The 25,390-nt window shown below is 37.3% G+C and overlaps 1 protein-coding gene across 10 annotated transcripts in view; it reads left to right on the top strand.

The window, feature by feature from the left end:
- The window catches only part of ZNF638 (zinc finger protein 638), a 152,603-nt gene that overhangs the window by 75,215 nt on the left and 51,998 nt on the right, over window positions 1-25,390 (top strand). For all 10 annotated transcript variants that reach the window (XM_009442646.5, XM_009442644.5, XM_009442645.5 and 7 more), the window contains 6 exons: window positions 4,219-4,280; window positions 11,673-11,711; window positions 12,471-12,769; window positions 13,944-14,221; window positions 16,894-17,040; window positions 18,386-18,508. In XM_009442646.5, coding sequence (XP_009440921.2) covers window positions 4,219-4,280; window positions 11,673-11,711; window positions 12,471-12,769; window positions 13,944-14,221; window positions 16,894-17,040; window positions 18,386-18,508 — 948 coding nt within the window. The remainder of the gene's footprint in view (window positions 1-4,218; window positions 4,281-11,672; window positions 11,712-12,470; window positions 12,770-13,943; window positions 14,222-16,893; window positions 17,041-18,385; window positions 18,509-25,390) is intronic.

The following is a 25,390-nucleotide window of genomic DNA, read 5'->3' as shown; positions in this document are numbered from 1 at the left end:
GTAGCCCTGGCCTAAGTAGTGAATTGAGTGTTTGTCTGTATTCTTGTGACTGGGCATACCACATAATTTTTTTTAATTGATTTTGAACTTTTAATTAATCATAATGAATCCAAGAAAATACATCTTTAAATAAAGAACTTGAAGTTTTGTATTCTGTAGAGTAGAAAAGGTGTACATTTAATTTAGTGTGTACTTATGGATACCAGTTTTGTACTTGACTCCAATTAGGTACTGGGGCAGAAATGAGGAACTGTGTAAAATTTTAGATGTTATTAAGCAGTTTATTCAGTCTTATTGGGGAGAAAAATTATGCTCCCAAGACATTTAAAACAATTAGAAGACAACAAGTAGTTTTGTGATTTATTTAACTTGTTTGGATATGCTGTAGGGGACAGAGATTTCTGTCTTGATTTCAGGCATGTATCACTCAGGCCAGCATCATCAATTTACCAATTTAATCATTACCAATTTGCCAATTTAATTATTTTAACTATTGTATATGTAGCAGTATGTGTTTAAAAATAAGTATAAATATGCATCCTGACATCAAAAGACTTTTATAGCCTAGTTAGACTAATGGAATGTCAGTTACTAAATGCACTAAGTCTGTCTTGACTAGAATGATGTGGGAGAGAAGACTTTCATGGAGTAGGTTGAAGATGGGTCTTGAATTGAGGCTTTAGATATGCCTGTATAAAGAGGAGGAGGGGGCCAGGCACGGTGGCTCACTGCCTGTAATCCCAGCACTTTGGGAGGCCGAGATGGGTGGATCACCTGAGGTCAGGAGTTCAAGACCACCCTTACCGACATGGTGAAATCCTGTCTCTACTAAAAATGCAGGAATTAGCCGGGTGTGGTCATGTGCACCCGTAATTCCAGCTACTCAGGAGGCTGAGGCAGAGAATCGCTTGAACCCAGGAGGCAGAAGGTTGCAGTGAGCCGAGATCGCGCCGCTGCACTCCAGCCTGGGTGACAGAGCGAGACTCCATCTCAAAAAAAAAAAAAAAAAAAAAAAAGAAGAGGAGGGTTGGCAACAACATACAGAGAGGCAGAGGTCCAGAGAGAAGACTACATTTCATTGTGGTAGGAGGCAGTTGGGAAAGAGTGATGAGCATATTAGAAATAAGTATGAAAGGCCTTGAAGAGCTAGCCTAGGAGTTTAGACTTGAGGTGAGAGGCATTAGAAAGCTAAATAAGTTTGTTGATAAGTGAAGTGACATGTTGGAAGTATATTTTAGGGAGATCTGACTGAAGTATGCAGGGTAAATAGAAATGAGATGATGTGGAGTAGGACTTCCACTTGGAAACTTCTTTAATTGTTCAAGTATAAGATGGTAAAAACCTGGGTTAATAGGATAAAAGTAAAAATTTGAGAGGAAAGGAAATCATTTAGTCGTCATTAGAGCTCACCTAGATAGATTGCCATTAAAAAACAGACACACCTTTTAACAGACAGCACAACAGAATGGGGCTCATCTAAGTAATGAATTTTTCACTACTAAGTGGCCAAATGATAGGGATTTGTGAAGATGGATTTCGATGGTACACACTGCCTCTCGTTTCTGTGATATATTTTGCAGCCTCGTAAGTGTTCCTGTGTGTGTATATATGACATAAATATGAAGCCAATAAATGTAAATTACCAATTGTAAACTTTTTCCTACTGAGTAAATCTGACAATATGTATATTCCCCACCTTCGAGTCTTTGAAACTATAGCTGTGAAGATGTACTTTGAGAACGTGAAATGTATTTGCTTGTTAAATTGGGGTTCAGATTTTAAAGGAGAAACTTCCCTTGGTTTAGGAGCTGTGTCATAATGACTGAAATAATTCAGTTTGAGAAAGTACCGACAATAAAAAACTGTTGAGAATAGTGAGTGAGCCCTGATACGAGTAGATATTTTCAGTTTCATTCTGAGCCTGCCTAATTCTGTGCAGTCCTTGCAGCATCTCCTGCTAGTAGGTAATTATCACTTTTTCTCTGGGGAGGCCGTGCTGCTTTTGGACTATAATGTGGAAACTATTACTAGAGAGTCTAGAAGTTGGGGTGGGATGGGTGTGTTTACTGAGCTTAAAGTAAGTAATGTCAATTTGTGAAGCAAGCCTAAGAGAATGTGTGTATGTGTGTTGAACTGAGAAGAGTATATCTTAAATAGGGCAGCCATCATCTTCAGGTGATAGTTGCTGTAAGAATGATATCCTGTATTACTGTATCTTCCTATTTTTTCAAGAAAAGCTGGAAATCTGGACTTGGGGGTAAAAATCTCTGGATTATTAAATGTTGGCAACGTATTCAGATAAAACACTTTATGGTTCAAATAAATCATGCCCAACCCACTGCCTGCACCAGTGTGTCTGTTTGATGTAAACAGTGTCCAATTAATATTAAAAATATGGGTTTTAGTACTACTAGAGACTCTTCTTCTAGCTTTCTATTTGTATTATTAAACAGGATGTACAAACATTTCTTTTTTGTAGTCCACAATCAGTTCCATGGCTTAATGAAATAGTTTAGGATTTGTCATACCTTGTTGCTGAGTTTAAATTGATGCTAAGCATTGCAAATCAGCGTACCTTCTTTCAGATAGTTCTTGCCAAGACAGAATCCAAAATTATTGTCAACCGTGGTTTTAACTGTGGAAACTTCTAATGACCTAAACTAAAATGTATTTCAAATGGAAACAAATAATAACATTTTCCTTAAGCAAAGTGTTGAAATACACAGTTATTTAGTAAGTTTTCTGCCTTTCTAAATGCTGGAGGAACAGTAAAACATTGAGTAACATACATATTGCTTTTAACTAATTGTTTCACCTTGGAAACTGTATCTTTGTAAACTGTATTGGCTTTTTTTTTTTTTTTAACCAGATGTATCTTCCAGAGTTATTTATGGGTACACATTGTAATTTTAGGACAGATTTATTTGTAAATGAAGTAATGTATAAGAAAGCATTTTGGGCTGGGCATGGTGGCTCACGCCTGTAATCCTAACACTTTTGGGAGGCCGAGGCAGGTGGATCACCTGAGGTCAGGAGTTCGAGACCAGCCTGACAAACATGGTGAAACCCTGTCTCAAAAATACAAAAATTCACCAGGCTTGGTGGCACATGCCTGTTAATTCCAGCTACTAGGGAGGCTGAGGCAGGAGAATCGCTTGAACCTAGGAGGTGGAGAGTGCAGTGAGCCGAGATCGCCTCATTGCACTCCAGCCTAGGCAGCAAGAGTGAAACTGTCTCAAAAAAAAAAAAAGCAAAAAAAAAAAGCATTTCGTTAATTGTAAAGCTGAAAGCTGTATATGTAAGGGATATTGTATCTTTGAAATGTTGTTACTTTTAAATTTTGAAAATAGATTTGATCAGTAGCATTTTTCCCCATGTTTTTCCTAATCTTATTTGCCAATATAGTGAGTACCTTGTATGGAATGGTACTGGTCTATCAGGTAGCATTTTTATTTTATTTTTATTTTTAATTTTATTTTTTTGGAGACAGAGTCTCGCTCTGTCGCACAGGCTGGAGTGCAGTGGCGCAATCTCGGCTCACTGCAAGCTGCTCCGCCTCCCGGGTTCACGCCATTCTCCTGCTTCAGCCTCCTGAGTCGCTGGGGCTACAGGTGCCTGCCACCACGCCTGGCTAATTTTTTGTATTTTTAGTAGAGACAGGGTTTCACAGTAGTGTCGATCTCCTGAACTTGTGATCCGCCCACCTTGGCCTCCCAAAGTGCTGGGATTACAGGCGTGAGCCACTGCGCCCGGCAGCATTTTTTGATTGTTGATGTTGTTAGCGTGAATTTTAGAGGTATTTGTCATTGAAACATTGTATTTTGAAGATGCTGTTTCACAGATACCATTTTACTTATAGATTTTTTGGTGTTTTCTGGTGTGTTGTTTTTATATTTGCAGTAAGTTTTTTCTGATCCATGCTTTTATTTTCTCCAAGTTTATATATTGATTTCAAAATGAGCATCCACGGGTATGATTTTGAAAATGTTTTCTGTACTAAAATATTTTCAAATGGGATCAGTGAGGTATGGTATTAAGTGCATTTGTTTCAAGGCCTTTAATTTTTGTTTGTGAAAATTTTACTGAGCAACCAAATGCTATTTATGAGTACGTTTGTTTAATTTTTGAACAAAATGTTATTTGTCTTTTTTAAAAGCCTAATTCATTAGTCAACATGAGGAATATTCTAATTTCAACACTTTTCTCCTTTTACAATAGGATTGGATTCAGCATCAAAATACATCTACTCATATTGAGAGCTGTCGACAGTTACGTCAACAGTAAGAATATTTTTTTCCTTTATTATAGATAGCATATTTACAAAATAGTTAATGTTCAGATGTGACTGTTAAATACCTTTAGTATAATACTTTGGAGAAAAATATTTTTGGAAAGCTATTGTCTTTTAAAAATACTAGTTTTCTGGAAGTATATTTAATATTTTTCCAAAATGGTAGAATTCAGTATATCCTTTGACACTTTTCTAACTTAATTCCCAGTAGGTAAACTTTTTATGTCATTAGTTCATTCTTTGCTGGCTTACCTTCCCCAGGATCTTTTATCTATATCAGAGCAGGTATCCTTTCTTCTCCTATCTCCACCTCTTCCCATAGGACAAGTAACTGAAAATCAGTGCAAACCAAACACCAGTATTTAATTTTGGACCTAAAGCTCTTCTCTGACTTAGAACCAGTTTTCAGAATATACCTTAAGTAAGGGATGGACAAGCTAGATGTCTTGCTTCCTTAACCTTGGCTCTTCAGTTCTTCCCCCTTTTTCTTCTTAAAGACAGGGCACCTGTGAAGTTTTCCCTACTGGCCATAGAGGTGAAAAAGTGTGATTTTAACACTATGTTCCTGTATCTCTTGGAGTAACATCAAATTAAACTCTGTCTTCCCTAGTACCATTAAACAGTTTCTAGCCACCAGACTGAGAGTAACGTGTTATTGGGCAAATGGATTTGAGATTATTATTGAGAATCCTTTTGATTGTAAGTGATTAAAGTTGCAGATTAGTTGCAGTGGCTCATGACTGTAATCTGAGCACTTTGGAAGGCTGAGACAGGTAGGCTTGCTTGAGCTCAGGAGTTCAGCCTGGCCAACACAGCAAGATCTTGTCTCTACCAAAATAAAAATAAAAAAATCAGCCAGGCATGGTAGTACACATCTGTAGTTATAATATTTGGGAGGCTGAGGTGGTAGCATCACTTGAGTGCGGGAGATAGAAGCTTCAGTGAGCCATGATTGTGCCACTGCACTCTAGCCTGGGCGACAGCCTGTTTCAAAAAAAAAAAAAAAATTTTTTTTTTTTTAAAGTAAGAATTTGTAAGCTCACTTAACTGGGAAGCTTAAATGAGGTTGGTGATTCTATTAATAGGTTTCAGGAGCAGCTGTATTGGATGCTCAAATAAAAATTGGTGTCAGAAATACTTCTTTCTTAGCTGTTGTCTTTTGCATTGGCCTTATGAAATCTTGGACACACTTCTTTCATATAGCAAAATGGACCCCACGGTTCTGGATGTAAGTGATCTGTATAGCTGGCATTTCTAGGAGTTTTTTTGTTGTTGTTTTTGTTTTCCTTATCCCACCCCTCCTCACTCTATGACACAGCCTCGGGAGGTTCTGAGAATATATGCCTCTCCCATCTGACCTTTTTCCTTTAAAGCACTTCTTTCTCCATAACTCTGGCAGAAGTCCTTGTTTTGACTCTTTTGGTTCAATTTTGGTTAGTTGTCCATCCCTAAACACATTATAGTGGCTGTGGGAATAGGGTAGTCCATCGCGGTTTGTGTCATATGTCTGCTCCAGGTGTTGAGAGTGAGATAAGTGTCACCTGGATCTTTTGCACTAAGACTGGAAATTGGGGTTACTATCCTATATAGATGCTGTAAAGACAAACATAGGTTATCATGGGGAGATAATTTGTTACCTGAATTAGATACGCCTTACTGCCACTGTAAGGAATACAGTCGAAAATCGAAAATCTCTCCTAAGCAACATTTTCCCACAGGTACCCAGTGGGATGTCTTAATTCTTATGAAGGTGAATTTTTCGTTGGATGGGGGTGAGTTACTTATTTTAGAGAGTCATTCATGCTAGTAAGAGGATTATAGCTATGTTAATTTACTTGAGCAAACAGCATGTATATATCTATTAAAGCCTTTAGTGTAGGTAAGCCTATTATTTTTTTCATACACTTAGGACCCTGATTTAAAGCATTTGCTTTCCATGCCTGCTACTTTAATGTTCTACTCTTATTTTTTAACCATATCAAGTGTATTTTGGTTCTCCACAGAGATGAATAGGGGAGATATGTATAAATATAAGCGTACCTCCTTTTATTGCACTTTGATTTATTGTACTTCCCATAATTTGCCTTTTTTACAAATTGAAAGATTGTGGGAACCCTGTGTCAAGCAAGTCTACTGGTGCCATTTTTCTTTTTGTTTTTTTCTTTTTGACTTAAACTGGGAGAGAATAAATTTCTATTTAGAGTCCAGAAGTCTGAAATCATGGTGTTAGTTGGGCCACCATTCCCTTCTGAGGCTCTGGGGGAAAATCTGTTCCATGCTTCTCTCCTAGTTTCTAGTGACTGGGGACAATCGTTGACATTCCTTGGCTTGTAGCCTATCATTCCTATCTCTGCTACTGTCTTCACACCACCTTCTCTTCCCTTAAACCTCCCTATGCCCTGCCATTAGAAAGACACTGGCTATTGGATCTAGGGCCCATTGGATAATTCAGGATGATTTCATCTCAAGAGTTTTAGTTTGATTACATCTGCAAAGATCCTTTTCCAAATCGGGTAACATTCACAAGTTCCAGGGATTGGAACATATATATGTATGTATCTTTTGGGGAGCACCATTCAAGAATCCATTTTAATCAGTTTCCCCTAATACCAAATCGCTCTCTCGTCTGGGCCTTGAGCAGTGCTTTTGCTGCCAAAAGCAACCAAGAGCTGAAGCTGAAAATGAACAGTGTGTGTATTAGCACCTGTATGCTGGTAAGAACTGCAACTGGATATATCCTTCGATCTGGCATCCTCTGGGTCAGTTTCCACTTTTTCCTATTGTGGGGCTTAAGGGTTCTTTCGTTACACAGATAACTGTGGTTTGAAATTTAAAATAACAGTAAGTCTTTCCTAATTCTCCAGGCTGTCTCCCCTAACCAGGCCTCATGATGCCTTCACAGTTTCTTACCTTCTGCACATTTTTCTTCACCTGGCCTCACTCTGATCACAATGGCAGATCCAGGGCCTCCCTCTTCCCTTGTCTCTACTGGGTCAGTCAGGACTCTTTCCTATCGGTGCCATTTTTCTAACAGCATGTGCTCACTTTGTGTCCCTGAGTCACACTCATAGTATTTCAAATTTTTGCATTATTACTATATCTGTTATGGTAATCTGTGATCAGTGATCTTTGATTTTGACTTGCTGAGGGCTCATGATCAGTATTTTTTAGCAATAAAGTACTTTTTAATTAATGTATGTTCATTTTTAAAAACATGCTATTGTACAGTTAATAGACTGGCATAGTCTAAACATAACTTTTATTTGCACTGGGAAACCAAAAAACTTATGTGACTCGCTTAGTGTGATGTTCTAGAACTGAATCTACAGTATCTCTGAGGTACGCCTGTGTATTGATATATGACAGGGGATTTACTAGGGGAATTGGCTTTTACACAATTATGGAGGCCGAGAAGTCCCACAATATGCTGTCTGTGTGTTGAAGACTCTGGGTTTCTGGTAGCGTGGCTTAGTCCAAATTCAAAAGCTTCCAAACCAAGGAAGCTGATAGCATAATTCTCAGTCTGAGGCAGAGGGCCCTATAGCCCCAGGAGCCTGCTGATGCAGGTTGCATAAGACCTGGAGTTCTGATGTCCAAGAACAAGGAGGAGAAGGGCATCCCGCTCTGAGGGAAGGAGGGGTGGAGAGAGGGAATTCCACCTTCTTCCATCTATTTGTACCATCTGGGCTCCCAGCCTATGGCGTGATGCCCGCCCACATTGAGGGCAGATCTTCCTTACTCAGCCCACTGACTCACAGACTAATCTTCACTGGAAACACTCTCACAGACATGCCAAGAAACAATGCCTCACCAACCATCTAAGCATCCCTCAATCTAGTCAAGTTGACACCCAAAATTAACCATCACATTCAGGTTGTATGCACTTGAATAATTGCTTCATAACTTTCCACTGAAAAATAATTTAATAAATAGATTTGGTTAGGTGCTTGGGATCTGCATTCTTTATTCTTTTAAGCTGTGTTATAGGGATATACCTTCTTTCTACTCATTCCTTCATTGATGTATATTTAGATTTTTCTTTTCTTGTGGCTTATTCTCTCTGGCTTTATTGGATCTTTCTGGATTATGATACAAGAGTAGTTGAGGAAAGATAACAGTGCATCAGAATTTTAATATTAAAAATAGGTAATTATGCTGTGTTTATTGTGTGCTGGGCATTCTTAGTGCTTTACATAATTGATTTAGTCTTCAAAACCATCTACGAGGTGTTAAGTATAAGGATTATTCCAGATTTTATCCATGAGAGAAGTGAGGCACAGAGACAATTTCCCTACCATCATGCAGCACATAGTTAAACGGAACTAGTTTAGCTCATGGGCCTTTATCATCCCTTCTACTTTTTTATGGCTTAAAAAATTTTCAGAATAAAATATTGAAGAGAAAAAGGAAGAAAAACATTTATATGTTCTTCATCTATATTCACCATTTGTTAATATTTGCTTTGTTATATCTTCATACATTTTTTTCTGAACTATTTGAAAATAAATTGCAGACATTATGGGACATCATTTCTAAATTCAGCATGTATCTCCGAAGTATAAGGATGTTCTGCATAACCACAATACAACACATTTAAGGAAATTAACAATAATTCCACAATTCCTTCTAATATATAAGCCAAATTCATATTTTCCCATTTCTTTCCAGAATGCCTTTTATAATTCTTCTTGTTTGCCCCATCCATACCCCCAATCCAGTATTCAGTTAAGATTTATGCATTACAGTCTCTTTTAATCTAGAATAGCCTACTCTTTGTTTCATTTGTGTTTTGTTTTGTTTTGTTTGTCTTTCTTTTTTTTTTTTGTTTGAGAAGGATGTTTTTATGGTGTTGATTTTTTCCTTGAAATGTCTGGGAAACTTGTTGAATGTCCCACTTTCTATAGTTTTGTATTTGTTTCCTTAGCATTAAATTCACTGAGAACATTTTTGTTGCAAATGCTTCATTGGTGATGTGCATTTATTGCATCACATTGGGACAAAGATAATATCAGTTGACTAGGTCCTTGCTCTTAATAGTTAATGTTATACCACCTTTGTTAGGAGCGTTATTGCTTCTGAAGCACATTTTTGACTAGTTGGGCAGTATAGAGGTGTTTCCAAATTCTGCTTGCAGAATGTATACATGCTTTATCTTTCTGCTCTGGGCAGCAGAGATGAGAACATGTGTTACCTAGTGAACAGGTCTGAACTTGGTGAACCTGAACCTAGTGAAGATCAACAATATTATTTATTGCTATCTCAGCTCACTGCAACCTCCACCTCCTGGGTTCAAGTGATCCTCCCACCTCAGCCTCCTGAGTAGCTAGGACCACTGGTGAGTGCCACCACGCTTAGCTAATTTTTTGTATTTTTGGTAGAGACAGGGTTGCCAAAGCTGGTCTCAAACTCCTGAGCTCAAGCGATCTGCCTACCTCAACCTCCCGAAGTGTTGGGATTACAGGCATGAGCCACCGTGCTCCACCATTATTACCAGCTCTTGAATATTAGTCTTTAAGCTCTTGTGAACCATAAACTAGAGAGCTCCTGGAAATTTAATAACTTTGATGTGTTGTTAATCACCTTCATTTCCAGCATATACATGTGAGAAAGCCAAGGCTTACACTTACTAAGTAACTGGCTTTAAGTTTCATAGCCATTAAATGACAGCACCTACAGTGAAACCCAGTTTTGTTTGATGATAAAAGATTTGCTTTGAATCACTGTAAGACTAGGAATTTATCCTCCTGGGTGGTACAGAGCAATGAAAGTTTTTAAAAGTGTGGAAATAGATGAAACAAAATTATCCATATATTGGGAATTGTTGACACTAGGTGATGGGTATGTTGGATTAAAGTTAACTTTTTTGTCTTCACAGTTTGTCCTCTCATAATTAAAAGATGCTCCAGACAATATATCTATTCTCAAAGTAAGAAGAAGAGGCAGAAGCTTTCTCAGATGTCTGTCAGGGGTCTTGTACCTGTATCTCATTGGTTAGAACTTACCACTGGCTGTCTTCTAGAGATAGTGGGAAAGCAAATATTTAGCTTTTTTTTGCCATTGCAGTAAAGGCAAACAAGGGAAAAGGGAATTGAGAATTGCTGTGGGGTTAGCTCATTAACAATGTCTGAGGCAAATAGCAACCAAGACAAACCACTTTAATAAGGTTCGACCTAACGTTATTTTCCTGCTAGGTGATTTGTCAGAAGTTTGCTGCCTCCATTTCCTTACCTGGCTTTCATCTTGCTGCTGAAATTTTATTCTTAAATGTAGTGATTTATTTATTTAATATAATCAGCATGTCCAGATGCCTCTTAGAGTTCAGATTTTCTGGAAGTTGAGAGTGAAGATACAGCCTTTTTCTTAGGCTTCTATGATATTACTGTTTCTCCTACTAGTTTTTCTGTGATTACTTCTTAATCTTTTATTGTTTTTTTTCTTTGCTTTACTCTAAAGTTGTCGATGTGCCTAAGATTCTGTCCTCGGCTCTCTTTTTTCTTATAAACTTCATCTTGTGTTAGTCTCACTCTTAGGGCTATAATTGTGGCTTCTACATGCCCGATTTCTAAATATCTCAGCTCTCATCTTTTCCCCTAATTCCAGATATTCCTTTACACTTGTTCTGAAAACATTCCTGTTATCTTCTCTTACAAATGTTTGTTAAGTTCCCATTGTTTTTTTCCTGTGTGTAACCTCATTACCTGATTTTAAGGCTCTTCGTAATTTGTCTCTACCTGAAACAACAGACAGCCTGTCCAAGTTTCCCCCTTTATAATTCCTTTTCATCATGTCTATGCTGTAGCTAGACCACTTCCTGGAACAAAACACCGATGTTTTGCCTCCAATCTTAGTTTACGTATTGCCACTGCATGAAATCTAACCTGATCCATTCCTATTAATAGATCTTTGTAAGGGCTACTTGAAAAGCAACCCTTTCTATGAGTTCTTTCCTGATTCCTCTCACTGGACATATCTTTATGAGGACTACTTGGGGCAAGTTAAGGGGCACCATTCATGTTGTATTCTGTGAGTTGCCATATGGAATATGATAAGAGTGGTGTTCCCTAGAGTTCTGTAAAGTAGATGAACTGTCTTCTCTCTTTTAACCCTTAACCTAAGCTCGTATCTTGTACCTCTTAACACTTTTGTGCATATGCTGGCCGGTTTACTTAAATGAAAGTTTAGACCTTTAAAGTATGGGGAGTGTGTTTCCCTGATACACCTATTAGCATAATACTTTGATTATTTATTGAATTAAACTCTCAAAATATTTTATTTCCAATAAAGGTTGTGAAAAGTCCTTTTGATATATTACAGGTAAAGATTAATTGAGCCTTACAGTCTTATTTTAGCTGTTAGTTAATATTGTTTATTTTCAAAATAGGTATCCTGATTGGAATCCTGAGATCCTCCCATCGAGAAGGTAATTTTTAAAAATAGTAATATTATTAAAACCTGATTGTCCTTTAAAAGTAAACAGTTAATTTTAAGAAAGTGATTCTTTTGAGTTCTACTTCTGCCATTTAAACAACAGGCAAATGCAAAAACCTCTATGAATCTTTAACTTATTCCAGCTTAAAGGTGACACAGCCCCTCCCCTGATCTACTTTCTTTAGCCTTTTCTGAAAATACCTTATTTTGACATTATTATTTTATGTTTATGACATCTTCTCTTGTAAATGCCTTGAATGCTAGGAGTGATATTATTAAGTTCTGTATCCCCTAGGGGATTCTCCTCAGGTTATGTGTGTACACACACGTACACACACATAGAGAAATCAAAGTCATATTTATAGATGGCATAATCTTTCAGGAAAAAATTATTGAAAACGTCTGTTTATGTAAATCATTTCCTAAATTCTTTACATAATTTAATACTTTAAAAACATAATTGGATATAATGTTGGTACAGGAAAAACCAGAGAAATTCATTATCGTATTCTTCTGTAAACTAGAAAACAGACATCCAAGCAATTGGAGGGCTGATAAACTGTTCCGATTGTTTCTTATTTACATATAAGGCTGAATTACATCATAACAAACAGATTTTTGTTTTAAGTACAAATCTTTTATCAGAGTTTGGTATTGTTAACAGTCTGTTTTTAACAAGGTACTTCTGTCATTATCATTTAAATTTACATTAAATTGCTGATCACTTTCTTTTCCGCCCCCCTGCTTATAGAAATGAGGGCAATAGAAAAGAAAATGAAACTCCACGAAGACGTTCTCATTCCCCCAGTCCTAGGCGTTCTAGAAGATCAAGCTCAAGTCACAGATTCCGTCGGTCTCGAAGCCCAATGCATTACATGTATAGGCCGAGAAGTCGAAGTCCAAGAATTTGCCATCGTTTCATTTCTAGATACAGATCCAGATCCAGATCCCGTTCACCATATCGAATTAGAAATCCATTTAGAGGTAGTCCAAAATGCTTTCGATCAGTTAGCCCTGAGAGGATATCAAGGAGATCAGTGAGATCATCAGGTACACTGATGGCCATGAAATAGTGAATGTACTTATTTTGACTAAATTTTTAAATGTCTTTCTTTTTGGATTTTGAGAAATGTTCTACTTTATTAAATTTTAGAATTGATAAATGAAATCTGACCCACATGCCGCAGAGTTAATTATTCCCTCTGGTAACTTGGCAAAGAAATGTGTGTGAATGTATGTGTCCATCAACATCATATTTAAAAACCAAGGATGGTAAAAATGTCTTAGTTTGCTTTAGTAATTGATTATAGAATTCCATGGATTAATTTAAAATGTTTTTGAAAATTTTTTTTAACCTGTGACTTAATGTTGATTTTATGACCCTTTCAGAAATAGCTCACACATGCATGCCCACATACACAAACACACACCTTCTTCTACAATGAAAGAAACCATAGTTAATATCTGAGAAGTGCTTTGACACTCCCACTGTTTCACTTGACTAGCCTGAAAAATTCAAAAATAGTACTTTGCACAGGTCTTATTGTGTCTAATATAGTCTAAAATGCTGAATTCAAATGGAGATACCTTTAATTATATAAGGCATTCCTTCTTAAAGTATGGCCCAAGGATCGATTGGGGTCCTCAAGATCTTTTAAGAGTTCTATGAGATCTCTTTTCTAATTACATGCCTCCATGAGGCTGGATTTTCTTTATCCAGAAGCAGATATAAGAATTTAGGTTCTTCTTTTAAGCCCAACATTAAAATGTGTGGAAGAAGGTACTATAGTGCTACACATTTCACTAATTTTGTTTTGGGAATTACAGTTGGTTTTTATAAAAATATTTATGTTAATATGGGAATTTTTTTGCCATTACTTTCAGTGGCAAAAACTGCAGTTACTTTTGCACCAACCTAACATATGAATTGATAAATATTTTTACAATTTTAATTTCTAATATGGTAAATATCAGTAAATATAACACAAATCTTTGTAGTCTTCAATAAGTGTAAAGCAATCTCAAAACCAAAAGTTTGAGGATCACTGGTATAAGGGAATAAAGGAACTTCATGTAAAAGCCTTCTGAGTGCATAAAATCTAGATTTTTTTATTGTCTGTGTGCTCCCTGTTTAGCTTGAGAATAGCACTTTGTGATTATGTCATGAGATGGCTCCTACCTTAATTTTTTTCCAATTGAAATTATATTTATATCTTTTTACTAGATAGAAAAAAAGCATTAGAAGATGTAGTACAACGATCTGGGCATGGGACAGAATTTAATAAACAGAAGCATCTTGAAGCTGCTGATAAGGGACATTCACCAGCACAAAAGCCTAAAACTAGCAGTGGAACAAAACCATCAGTTAAACCTACAAGCGCTACAAAGAGTGATTCAAATCTAGGAGGACATTCTATTCGTTGTAAATCAAAGAATCTTGAAGATGACACTTTGTCAGAATGTAAACAGGTGTCTGATAAAGCTGTTTCTCTCCAGCGAAAGGTAATTCTTTAATAATTATTTTTAGAGATAAGGTTTCACTCTGTCATCCTCGCTGGACTGCAGTGGTGCAACAAACATGGCCCACTGCAGCCTCGATCTCCTGGGCTCAAGTGATCCTCCTGCCTCAGCTTCCCAAGTAGCTGGCACCACAGGCGTGTGCCACCATGCCTGGCTAATTTTTTAATTTTTGTAGAGATGGGGTCTTGGCCATGTTGCTCAGGCTGGTCTCGAACTACTAGGCTCAGGCAGTCCTTCCACGTCAGCTTCCCTAAGTGCATGAGCCACTATGCCTGGCTTCGTAATTCTTTGTTAGTGCAAATATGCGTACATTTGCTATGACAAACAGAAAACAAAGTTGTTGCCGGGCATGGTGGCTTATGCCTGAATCCCAGCACTTTGGGAGGCCAAGCAGGGTGGATCGCTCGAGCTTAAGAATTTGAGGCCAGCCAGAGCTACATGGTGAAACTCCCTCTCTACAAAAAATATAAAAATGAACTGGGGGTGGTGGCAGGTGCCAGTAGTCCCAGCTACTTGGGAGGCCTTGGGAGGCTCAGGTGGAAGGATCACTTGAGCCCGGGAGGCAGAGGTGGCAGTGAGCTGAGGTCACACCACTGCACTCCAGCCTGGACTACAGAAGGAAGACCCTGTCTCAAGAAAAAAAAAAAAATGAAGTTGTCTTAATTTTTTTATTCCATATTTCCAATAACTTTGAAATTATGAGTTGTTACATGATTTTAGTATGGAATATTTTACTGGTTTTTCTTATGAGTATAATAAAAGTCCAAGGTTCAAAGTCTTGTAGCTTAGGAATTCCAGTGGTTTGGTATTTGATGTGTCAAAAGAACATTTTGATGGTTTGGCATTTTTGGCTAGCTTCACAAGCAGATCATTGTGATGAGTTTTGCTCTCTAATTGGGAAAATGAATAATCACCAGCAGCATTATTGAGCTTTTGTAATCTTTTTTAGTAAGGTATAAGAGTGAGCCTCTCCTGAGAATTGATCATTATTCATCTGTTCTGTACTTTTTTTGGTACAGTTCAGAAGTCAAATACTCTGTTGTACAGTGTAAAATTTATACTTTGGTACTGATTTATTAGTGTATTTTGACTGTAACCTACTGGTTACGATACTAAGGTATTGTTTTATTGTATATGTTTATTAAATCACTATTAATATATTAAAACATCAAGAGATTATCTTCAGAGAAAATCCTAACAGGCCCAATATCAAATATTTTGTATATTTTAATATTAATAAGTCTTCAAGTATTTAGGTATGGAATGCATTGCTCTCAACAGTATTTAAATACATGAAAGACTTTCAGTAAGTGCTGTTCCCTGCCTCAAAGAACTTACATTTAGAAGGATAAACTTATAATAATCAACCAGTAATTAACAGAATTTTGAAGAGCATTGGGAAGAAATTTTTGAGTATAGGGAAAATTTTGAAGAGGCTGAGTTAGTCTCATAATATGAAGTTCTTTTCATTTTGTTTCAAGACTTCTAGGTGGTGGCAGTGGAACTTTTTTTTTTTTTAAGTTTTCTTATTTAGTAAAAAATAAGAGAAATGGGGGTCTCGCTTTCTCACCCAGGCTGGAGTGCAGTGGCACAGTCATAACTCACTGCAGCCTCAAGTTCCTGAGCTCAAGTATCCTCCTGCCTCAGGCTCCCAGGTAGAAGACTACAGGTATGCGCCAACACACCCAGCTGGGTGTTTCAATTTTTTTTTTTTTTTGAGTCAGTCTCGCTCTGTCACCCAGGCTGGAGTGCAGTGGCGTGATCTTGGCTCACACAACCTCCGCCTCCCAGGTTCAAGTGATTCTCCTGCCTCCTGCCTTAGCCTCCTGAGCAGCTGGGATTATAGGCGTGTGCCACCACGCCTGGCTAATTTTTTTTATTTTTAGCAGAGACGGGGTTTCACCGTGTTGGTCAGGCTGGTCTCGAACACCTGACCTTGTGATCCATCCACCTTGGTCTCCCAAAGTGCTGGGATTACAGGCGTGAGCCACCAGGCCTGGCCTTTTTTTTTTTTTTTTTTTTTTTTAAATATAGAGTCTTAGTATGTTGCCCATCCTGGTCTTAAACTCCTGGCCTCAAGCGATCTTTCTGCCTTGGCCTCCCAAAGCAGTGGGATACAGGCATGAGCCACCATGCCTGGCCCTAATTTTTAACGTAAGCGGTAAAGTTGATACTACAGTGTATTCAAATGGTATGCATTATATATGAATTTTTAAAAATATTATACCTGTCTAGAGATCATTTCCAATTATTAGAACAGAGGGGGTAAACAAAGCTGTAATTTCAGCTTTACTTGTTGGTGGGCCATGTTGTTTCATAGAAAAATTCTCTCTAATGGCCTTGGAACATTCCATAGGTCTTATTTGCTATAAGATGCTATAAACAGAAAAGAGCACCTGTAAACCATTTCTGGGTTAAAAAATATAAATAACATTTCTTACCACTTTTGCATTTAAAATCTTATTAAAGTGTTAAAATCGTGATTTAAAAATGCGTAAAGGAGGTGGTGAAGGAAAAAGAAAAATGGGTAAAATATATGGAAAAGACCCTTTAGTGTACTAATATTAGTGGTAGAAGAAATTATATAGGAAATTACTACTGTACATTGTAGCTTAATTTGGTTTATTTTAAATTTTCTTTCACTCCAAAAATAGCTTCGGAAAGAACAATCATTGCATTATGGTTCGGTTCTTCTTATATCTGAATTACCAGAGGATGGTTGTACTGAAGAAGATGTGAGAAAATTATTTCAACCATTTGGGAAAGTGAATGATGTCCTAATTGTTCCATATAGAAAAGAGGTGAGTCATTTAGTCTGTGGCAAAAATTCATACAAAGTGATTGCTTTAATGATGCTATAAATTGCTGTTGTGTTCCTTAGCTGCTTGTACTGCATATATAATTGTTCTTTGAGAGTTATATAAATGTCTGGATGTGAATAAGCAAGGCCGCAAAATAATGTTTTATATTCTTTAAAATAAGTGTTTGCCCACTTTTTCTGTAAAGGGCCAGCTAAATATTTTTGGTTTTATAAGCCATCTATAGGATCTCAACTACTGTGCTCTGGCATTCTAGTACAAAAACAGCTATAAGTAATATGTAAATGCGCAAGCATGGCTGTGTCCAAAAAACTATTTACAAAAATAGGTAGTATGCCATAGTTTGCCAGTCATTACTTTAGAACACCAGTTAGATAATACTAAAACAAATTATTTCCTTTGTATGGTTAAGTATTTTCTGTGGGTTATATTCCTATAACTCACATGATAAAGTTAAGAACTGTGAACAGTTCTTAACATAAGCACAACATAAAATAGTTAAGGCTGGGCGTGTTGGCTTGTGCCTGTAATCGCAGCACTTTGGGAGGCTGAGGCAGGTGGATCGCCTGAGATCAGGAGTTTGAGACCAGCCTGACCAACATGGTGAAACCCGGTGTCTACTAAGAATACAAAAATTAGCCAGATGTCTGTAATCCCACCTACGTGGGAGGTTGAGGCAGGAGAATCTCTTGAACCCGGGAGGCAGAGGTTGCAGTGAGTAGAGATCGCGCCACTGCACTCTAGCCTGGGCAACAGAGTAAGGCTCCATCTCAAAAAAAAAAAAAAAGGTTTTGTGAGTTAAGGCTGGGTGTGGTGGCTGAAGTCTGTAATCCCAGTACTTTGGGAGGCCAAGGCTGGAGGATCGCTTGAGGCCAGGAGTTCAAGACCAGCCTGGGCAACATAGCGAGACCTCCGTCTTAATTTTTAAAAAAAGTTTGTGAGTCAGGACAGGGAACATAGTGATAGTGTTGTCTTTGTTGCAAGAAGCCTTTAAAATGTCAGACCTACCACAAGCTGGACCATATCTTCCCTTCCCTCCTGTTGTTCAGTGAGCCCTGCCTTCTCATTTCCTCTTCTTCCATGAGCCTGCCTGGATTTTTTTTATCTTGGTAGTGGTATAGAAATTATGTAAGGTTAAATGTCCATTTAATGTGTGAAACATCCTTAATCAAATTATACTTGAGCAAAATAAAAACAGGCAAAAGCAACCATGACTTGAGGTAGTTTCATAGTTTGATGTTACAAAAGAAAGGATTAAGTCCATTTTAAAATGCAGGAACTTTTAAAGATAGATTTGTGACTAAAGATGGAATAAATTTCATTTTAGGCTTACCTAGAAATGGAATTTAAAGAGGCAATTACTGCAATTATGAAGTACATTGAAACAACACCTCTTACGATAAAAGGAAAAAGTGTGAAAATATGTGTTCCAGGAAAGAAAAAAGCACAGGTAATCTGGATTTAGGTCTTAAATGTTTTATCACTGTTGTTTTAGTTTAACTTTTTTGTTTAAGTATGGCACACATATAGAAATAGGCATAGAAACATAAATGTTAGCTCAACACATTATATGTGCATTAATTCAAGTATGTTGAAATTAAAACTTCCTCATACATGTATGGTGCTATATACAGTATTAAATAACGATGACTAGGAGAAAATACTTGCCATATATAACACAAAAATAGCAAACATCTGTGAATCTGGTACCTAGGTCACAAAAGAGAACATTTGACAGTACCTGGAAGTCCCTTGCTTACTTCTTCCCAATTCTTACACCCTCCCTTCTTCTCACAAGTAAACACTAACTTGATTTCTAATGCCATAGTTGAGTTTTGCCTGTTTTCAACTTTACATAAACAAAATCGTATAGTGTGTATTCTTTGGGCCTTTACTTCCTTAGAAGTATCAAGTTTTGTAACTTTAATTTTTCTAGATCATTTCTGTGCTTCAGTTCATATGATCGTAGATAATATCTATAGAATTACTTTAAATTACCCTTTAAGGATGAGCTTTCTGTTAAGTAAAAAGCTATATGTATATCTCACCTGTAAGGTTTTCTTTGTGTATGTGTGTGTTTTTTAAAATAGGGTGTTGAGAAAATATTTTTATATCTTAAAAAAAATTATTGTATTTTTAATTTTTGTGGGTACATAGTAGGTATATATATTTATGAGGTACATGAGATGTTTAGATGCAGGCATGCAGTGTGTAATAATCACATTATGGAAAATGGGATATCTGTCCCCTCCAGCCTTTATTCTTTGTGTATCAAACAATCCAGTTATACTCTTATAATTGTTTAAAAATGTAACATTAAATTATTTTTTACTATAGTCACTCTGTTGCGCTAGCTAATACTGGGTCTTACTCATTCTGTTTTTTTTTTGGTACCCATTAATTATCCCCTCCTCTACCCCCTATTACCCTTCCCAGCCTCATAACCATCCTTCGACTTTCTGTCTCCATGAGTTCAGTTGTTTTAGAGCCCACAAATTGTGGGATTTTTTAGATACCACAAATAAGTGGGAACATGTGATCTTTGTCTTTCTGTGCCTGGCTTATTTCACTTAATATAATGACTTCCAGTTTCATCCATGTTATTTTAAATAACTGAATCTCATTCATTTTTATGGCTGAAGAATACTCCATTGTGTTATGTACCACATTTTCTTTATCTATTCATGTGTTGATGGACACTTAGTTTGCTTCCAGATCTTAGCTAATGTGAACAGTGCTGCAAGAAACATGGGAGTACAGATACCTCTTCGATATACTGATTTCTTTTCTTTTGGGTATATATACCCAGCAGTGGGATTGCTGGATTGTATGGTTGATCCTATTTTTAGTTTCTTAGGACCCTTCAAAATGTTCTCCATAGTGATCGTACTAATTTACGTTCCCACCAACAATATACTGAGGGTTCCCTTTTCTCCACATCCTGGCCAGCATTTATTTTTGCCTGTCTTTTGGATAAAAGCCATTTTAACCGGGGTAGGATGATATCTCATTGTAGTTTTGATTTGCATTTCTGTGATGATCAGTGATGTTGAGTACCTTTTCATGTGCCTTTTTGCCACTTGTGTGTCGTCTTTTGAGAAATGTTTCTTCAGATCTTTTGCCCATTTTTTTTTTATCAGAGTATTAGTTTTTTTTTTTCCTGTAAAGTGGCTTGAGTTCCTTATATATTCTGGTTATTAATCCCTTGTCAGATTTTTTTCCTGTAAAGTGGCTTGAGTTCCTTGTATATTCTGGTTATTAATCCCTTGTCAGATGGATAGTTTGCAAATATTTTCTCTCATTTTGTGGGTTGTCTGTTGTTTCCTTTGCTCTGCAGAAGCTTTTTAACTTGAAGTGGTCCCATTTGTTCATTTTTGTACAGAATTTGCCTATGTTTGTGGGGTATTTACTGAAGAAATATTTGCCCAGACCGATGTCCTGGAGAGAGAGTTCCTCCAGTGTTTTCTTGTAGTAGTTTCATAGTTAGAGATCTTAGATAAAAGTCTTTAATCTATTTTTATTTGATTTTTGTATATGGTGAGAGATAGGGTTCAGGTTCATTAATGCATATGGATATCCAGTTTTCCCAGCTGGTACCTCCCTAGGTTACATGCCATCCCAGCCCACTAGCTCTAATCCCAGCCCCAGCCCTAAGAGTTGCCTAGGAGTAGTTGTCCTTGTGTCCTAGACTACCTTTCAGGTTTACCTAGCACCCTGGAGCACTTTAGCCCATGGTAGTGAGACTTGCCAAGAAATTCAGATTCTTATTGCTGGGATGGATGAGTCCTCTTTGGCTAGGTCTGGTCCAAAGGCTCCTTCAGTGCATGGGTGCTGGCTGAGTACAGCATGGCTTTGCTGTCCACTGTGACAGAGCAGCACTGAGTTCAATGTAAAGTCCCCTAGTTACTGCGCTGTCCCTTCCTAAAGTGCACAGACTCTGTCCATGTTGTGGGGCCAGATTAGGGAGGTGTGCTGTCAGGGATTTAAGGCTGTCTCTGCTGCCCTCTTCAATGCCTCTTTCAGTGATACAAAGTCAAAACCAGGTAGACTTTGTATGAATGCTCACTTGATATTTGGTTCTTGTGGTGATGCTTTTCTGTGTGCAGATAGTCGTTAAAATTTGGTGTTCCTGCTGGGGATGGGATGAACAGTGTAGGGTTCTATTCTACCATTTTGCTCCACCCAGCTATGTGTTCTAGTAATTTAATTTTTCTGCTAGCTGTGGAATGGCTACTTTATAGGGGTTCTATAACACACATTTCTCAATAATTTGATTTGGTAGTCTAACCATGTTAGTGCATTCCTCATTCTTTGTAACTTCTCTATAGTGTTTCTCTGTATGAATATACCACAGATATATTACCAATTCCTTACTGATTGATATTTAGGTTGTTTCTAGAAGCAGAACTTTAGTTAACACCTTGTGTACCTTCACAGGCCATCTTTTGACATTTATGATAGTGGTTTTTTAGGTGATACCTACCCAATGGAATGGTTGGTTTATAGGATGCACAGTAATGGATAATATGAGATTGCTCACTAAATAACTGTTATAATTTACTCCCTGGTAATTTATGAGAGTATTACCAACAACATCTTAATTTCTTCAGCTTTAAAAATTCGTTATATAGAAAATGATATCTAGTTTTAATTTGCATCTTTTTGATTATTCATTAACTTCATCTTTTTATATAATTGTTAGCTATATCTATTAACTGTTTAAGTGAGTTGTCTGTCTTTTCCTATTTTATTATTGTTGTCTTTTTAAAAATATTCATTTGAAGGTGCATGAATATTGTGCATTCTAGACACTAATTTTGCATTGTATGTAAGAAGTCTTTTCTTATAGTCTGTTGCTTGTGTTATGCATACATATATCAAGTTTGAATTTTTTTTTTTTTTTTTTTTTGGCGGAGCCTCTCTCTGTCGCCCAGGCTGGAGTGCAGTGGCACCATCTCGCCTCACTGCAAGCTCCACCTCCCGGGTTCACGTCATTCTCCTGCCTCAGCCTCCTGAGTACCTGGGACTACAGGTGCTCGCCACTAACAGAGATGGGGTTTCACCATGTTAGCCAGGATGGTCTTGATCTCCTGACCTCGTGATCCGCCCGCCTCGGCCTCTGAAAGTGCTGGGATTACAGGCGTGAGCCACCTCGCCCGGCCAAGTTTGATACTTTTATGTACTCAAATTTATTGGTATTCTATGACTTCTGCATTTTTTTCTTTATTATTTTTTTGCCTGTGACACAGCCTCAGGAGGTTCTGAGGACATGTTCCCCTCTTTTTGAGACAAGGTCTCACTCTGTCACCCAGGCTGGAATGCGGTGGCACAATTTCGGCTCATTGCCACCTCCGCCTCCCAGGCTCAAGTAATCCTCCCACCTCAGCCTCCTGAGTACCTGGGACTACAGGTGCAAGCCACCGCGCATAGCTAAGTTTTAATTTATTTTTTGTAGATATGAGATTTCACTTTGTTGCCCAAGGTGATCTCACACTCCTGGGCTCAGGTGATTCTCCTGCCTCGGCCTCCCAAAATGTTGGGATTACAGGCGTGAGCCACTGTTTCTGGCCTGCTTTTTTTCTTTTGTCTTTTTAAGAACTTGCCTGTGCTAGTGCCTAAAAGGTTTTATTCCTCAATCTATTATTTGCAGCATAATATAGGATTGGAATCAGTATTATTTCCAAAATGGGAGCCAGTTAGCCTCAACACTATTTATGCCTAATTTATCCTTGTTGATTTGAAAAGCTTCTTTTATGTGTATAAATTCTGTATACATAGATGTGTTTCATACTCTTCTGTTGTGGCAATACTATGTGGTTTCTGTTACAACAATTATTATAACTTCCTAATATTTCCCTGTCTTTCTTGTAGAGTTATTTTTCTTTGTTTATTCATTTTGGTTAATGTTTTTCCTCTTTATTTAAATTCATTTTGTTTAATCTTGAACATTTACTCCTGCACATTAGTTTTAGAATCAGTTTAAGTTCTCTTAAAAAAACTTACTGGAATTTAATTAATACTGTGTTGAATTCGTAATAGTATTTTTACAACACTAAGTCTTTCTATCAAAAAACATAGTTCGTTGGCTGGTGGCTCTTTGCCTGTCATCCTAGCATTTTGAGAGGCTGAGGTAGGCAAATAACTTGAGCTCAGGAGTTTGAGACCAGCCTGGGGCAATATGATGAAACCCTGTCTCTACTAAAAATACAAAAATTAGCTGGGTGCGGTGGTGCGTGCATGTAGTCCCAGCTACTCAGGAGGAGGCTGAGGCAGGAGGATTGCTTGAGCCCACGCGATGGAGAGGTAGCACTGTGCTGAGATAGCACCATGGCACCCCAGCCTGGGCAACAGAGCCAGGCTTTGTCTTAAACAAAGAACATGGTTTGTCCATTTAGATTTCCTTTTATGCCCTTTAGCAAGTTTTTTTTTTTTTTTTTCCATAAAGTTCTTGAACATTTTGTGGTGGTTAAATTTATTATTTTACTTATTTTTACATATAGCTATTAGAGAGGATCTTTATTTTTTAGTTCTCATATGTTTTCTAGTTAGTTACTACTAGAGTAACCTATCATCCTAGTTTATACCTGCTACATGCCATCCATTTATTCCCATTGTCCTGGTTTGGATAATAAATTAAATCGTGTGGCCTTAGTTATTAACAATTTTATCATTTAGGATTTCATTCAGTTTCAACTAATAAAACCTCACTAGTGGATTGTTAACAAATAAGAGGTATATTTATCTCATAACAGAAATCTGCATGTAGGTGGTCCAGTGCTCGTGCAACAGCTCCATAATATCTTCAGGAACCTCGCCTTGTCTTCCAGCACTACTATCTTTAGAATGTATCTTTCATCCTCATTTGTAAGATGGTTTCTGCACTTTCTGGCATCTTTTCTATCTTCGAGACATACAGGAATAAAAATGCAGAGCAAAATGAGTTTTTGTTTTCTTTTCTGGAAAGAGTGAGTTCCCCAGCAGCATTTGCCTGCATTTGATTTACCAGAACTACCAGACACATGGCCATCTAGTTGCAGAGGCAGTTAAGGAGAAACAAGGATTAAATACATAATTTAAGAACTTAAACTTTATCCTGTAGAGAGGTATATGTTATTCAAGGTTTTTGAACTAGGGCATAACATAATGAAATGGAGATTAGAAAGATTCATTTGGAAATGGTTTGGAGAATGAGTTAGGCAAATGATTTTGAAGGCAAAGAAAGCCTAGCAGATTGATTAAAGTGGAGAAGAGCACTGAAGTCCAATTAGAAGACTTGTTTAATCAATATACTCAGCCTTTTGTGATAATGGTAATGGTTTGTGGGTAGATTAGTAACATTGAAAACAGAAAGGAATAGTGGCTTATACTAGTGACTGTCCAGAAAGACCTAGCTGATCATTAAATTTTGGGAATTGTTGAGAAGGCCAGTTTTCTTTCATTCTAAACAGTTAACATAGTTAAGGAACATAGGTAAGGATACATTTAAGGAAATAGAATGTTTCAAATAGCTTAAAAAATTCTCTTGGCCAACTTTTTGATGAAGTTGGTAAAGTAGCAATGTAAGTCCAAGAGCCCAGGCATATTTACTGTCATGATTTTCATAGCAATGAATAGGTAAAGAAAATACGAGCACTAGAAGCTAGAAAACATGCCATTTTCATGGCAGATATTAATGTTCTTCAGCTAAATGTTGTTTGGATGATGCTGGAACAAGAAGGCTAACTCATGACACCTGTGTTGTGACAGAGCAACATGCCTAGGGATTGAGTGGAGGGAACTCTGAACAGAATTTGAGTTGTGCCTTCTTCATATTGGAAGTATGTGGACAATTGTTTTTGTTGTTGTTTGGTTGGTTGGTTTGTTTTGTAAATAAGTGTCTGAGGCAGGAAGGGGCAATCTTTTTGGCCTGTTACCACTTCAAGTTTTTCTACCAGTGCAAGCCAAAAATAAGCTGAAAGAACAAACTAGGAAGAAGAAGAGCTGTGCTATAGCTTTCTTGGTCCAAATCTTGGTTTTGGCATGGCATGTCAAAACCTAGAAAAAACTTACCTGCCCAACATTTGATATTTCATGTTAGGACTGCCTCTAACTCTAGCTGTGTTTCATGTAACATCTTCTCCATTTTGCTGCTTTTATGAATCTAAATATTACAGAAAAGGTAAAAAATATCCTATATCCCTATGTTAATATGGATTTGTACAACTCTTGTCAGAAACTAGGTAACTTAGTCTTTAATAATAACCTTGTAACCTAGTCTTTAATAATAATAATTTAATAATAACCTCGACATCCATTCTTAGCAGTGATTCTTAAGTCTTTTTGAGCTACTCCT

Source organism: Pan troglodytes, chromosome 12 (genome assembly GCF_028858775.2).
Source record: "Pan troglodytes isolate AG18354 chromosome 12, NHGRI_mPanTro3-v2.0_pri, whole genome shotgun sequence".
Lineage (NCBI taxonomy): Eukaryota > Metazoa > Chordata > Mammalia > Primates > Hominidae > Pan > Pan troglodytes.
This window is presented reverse-complemented; position numbering and strand designations above follow the sequence as displayed.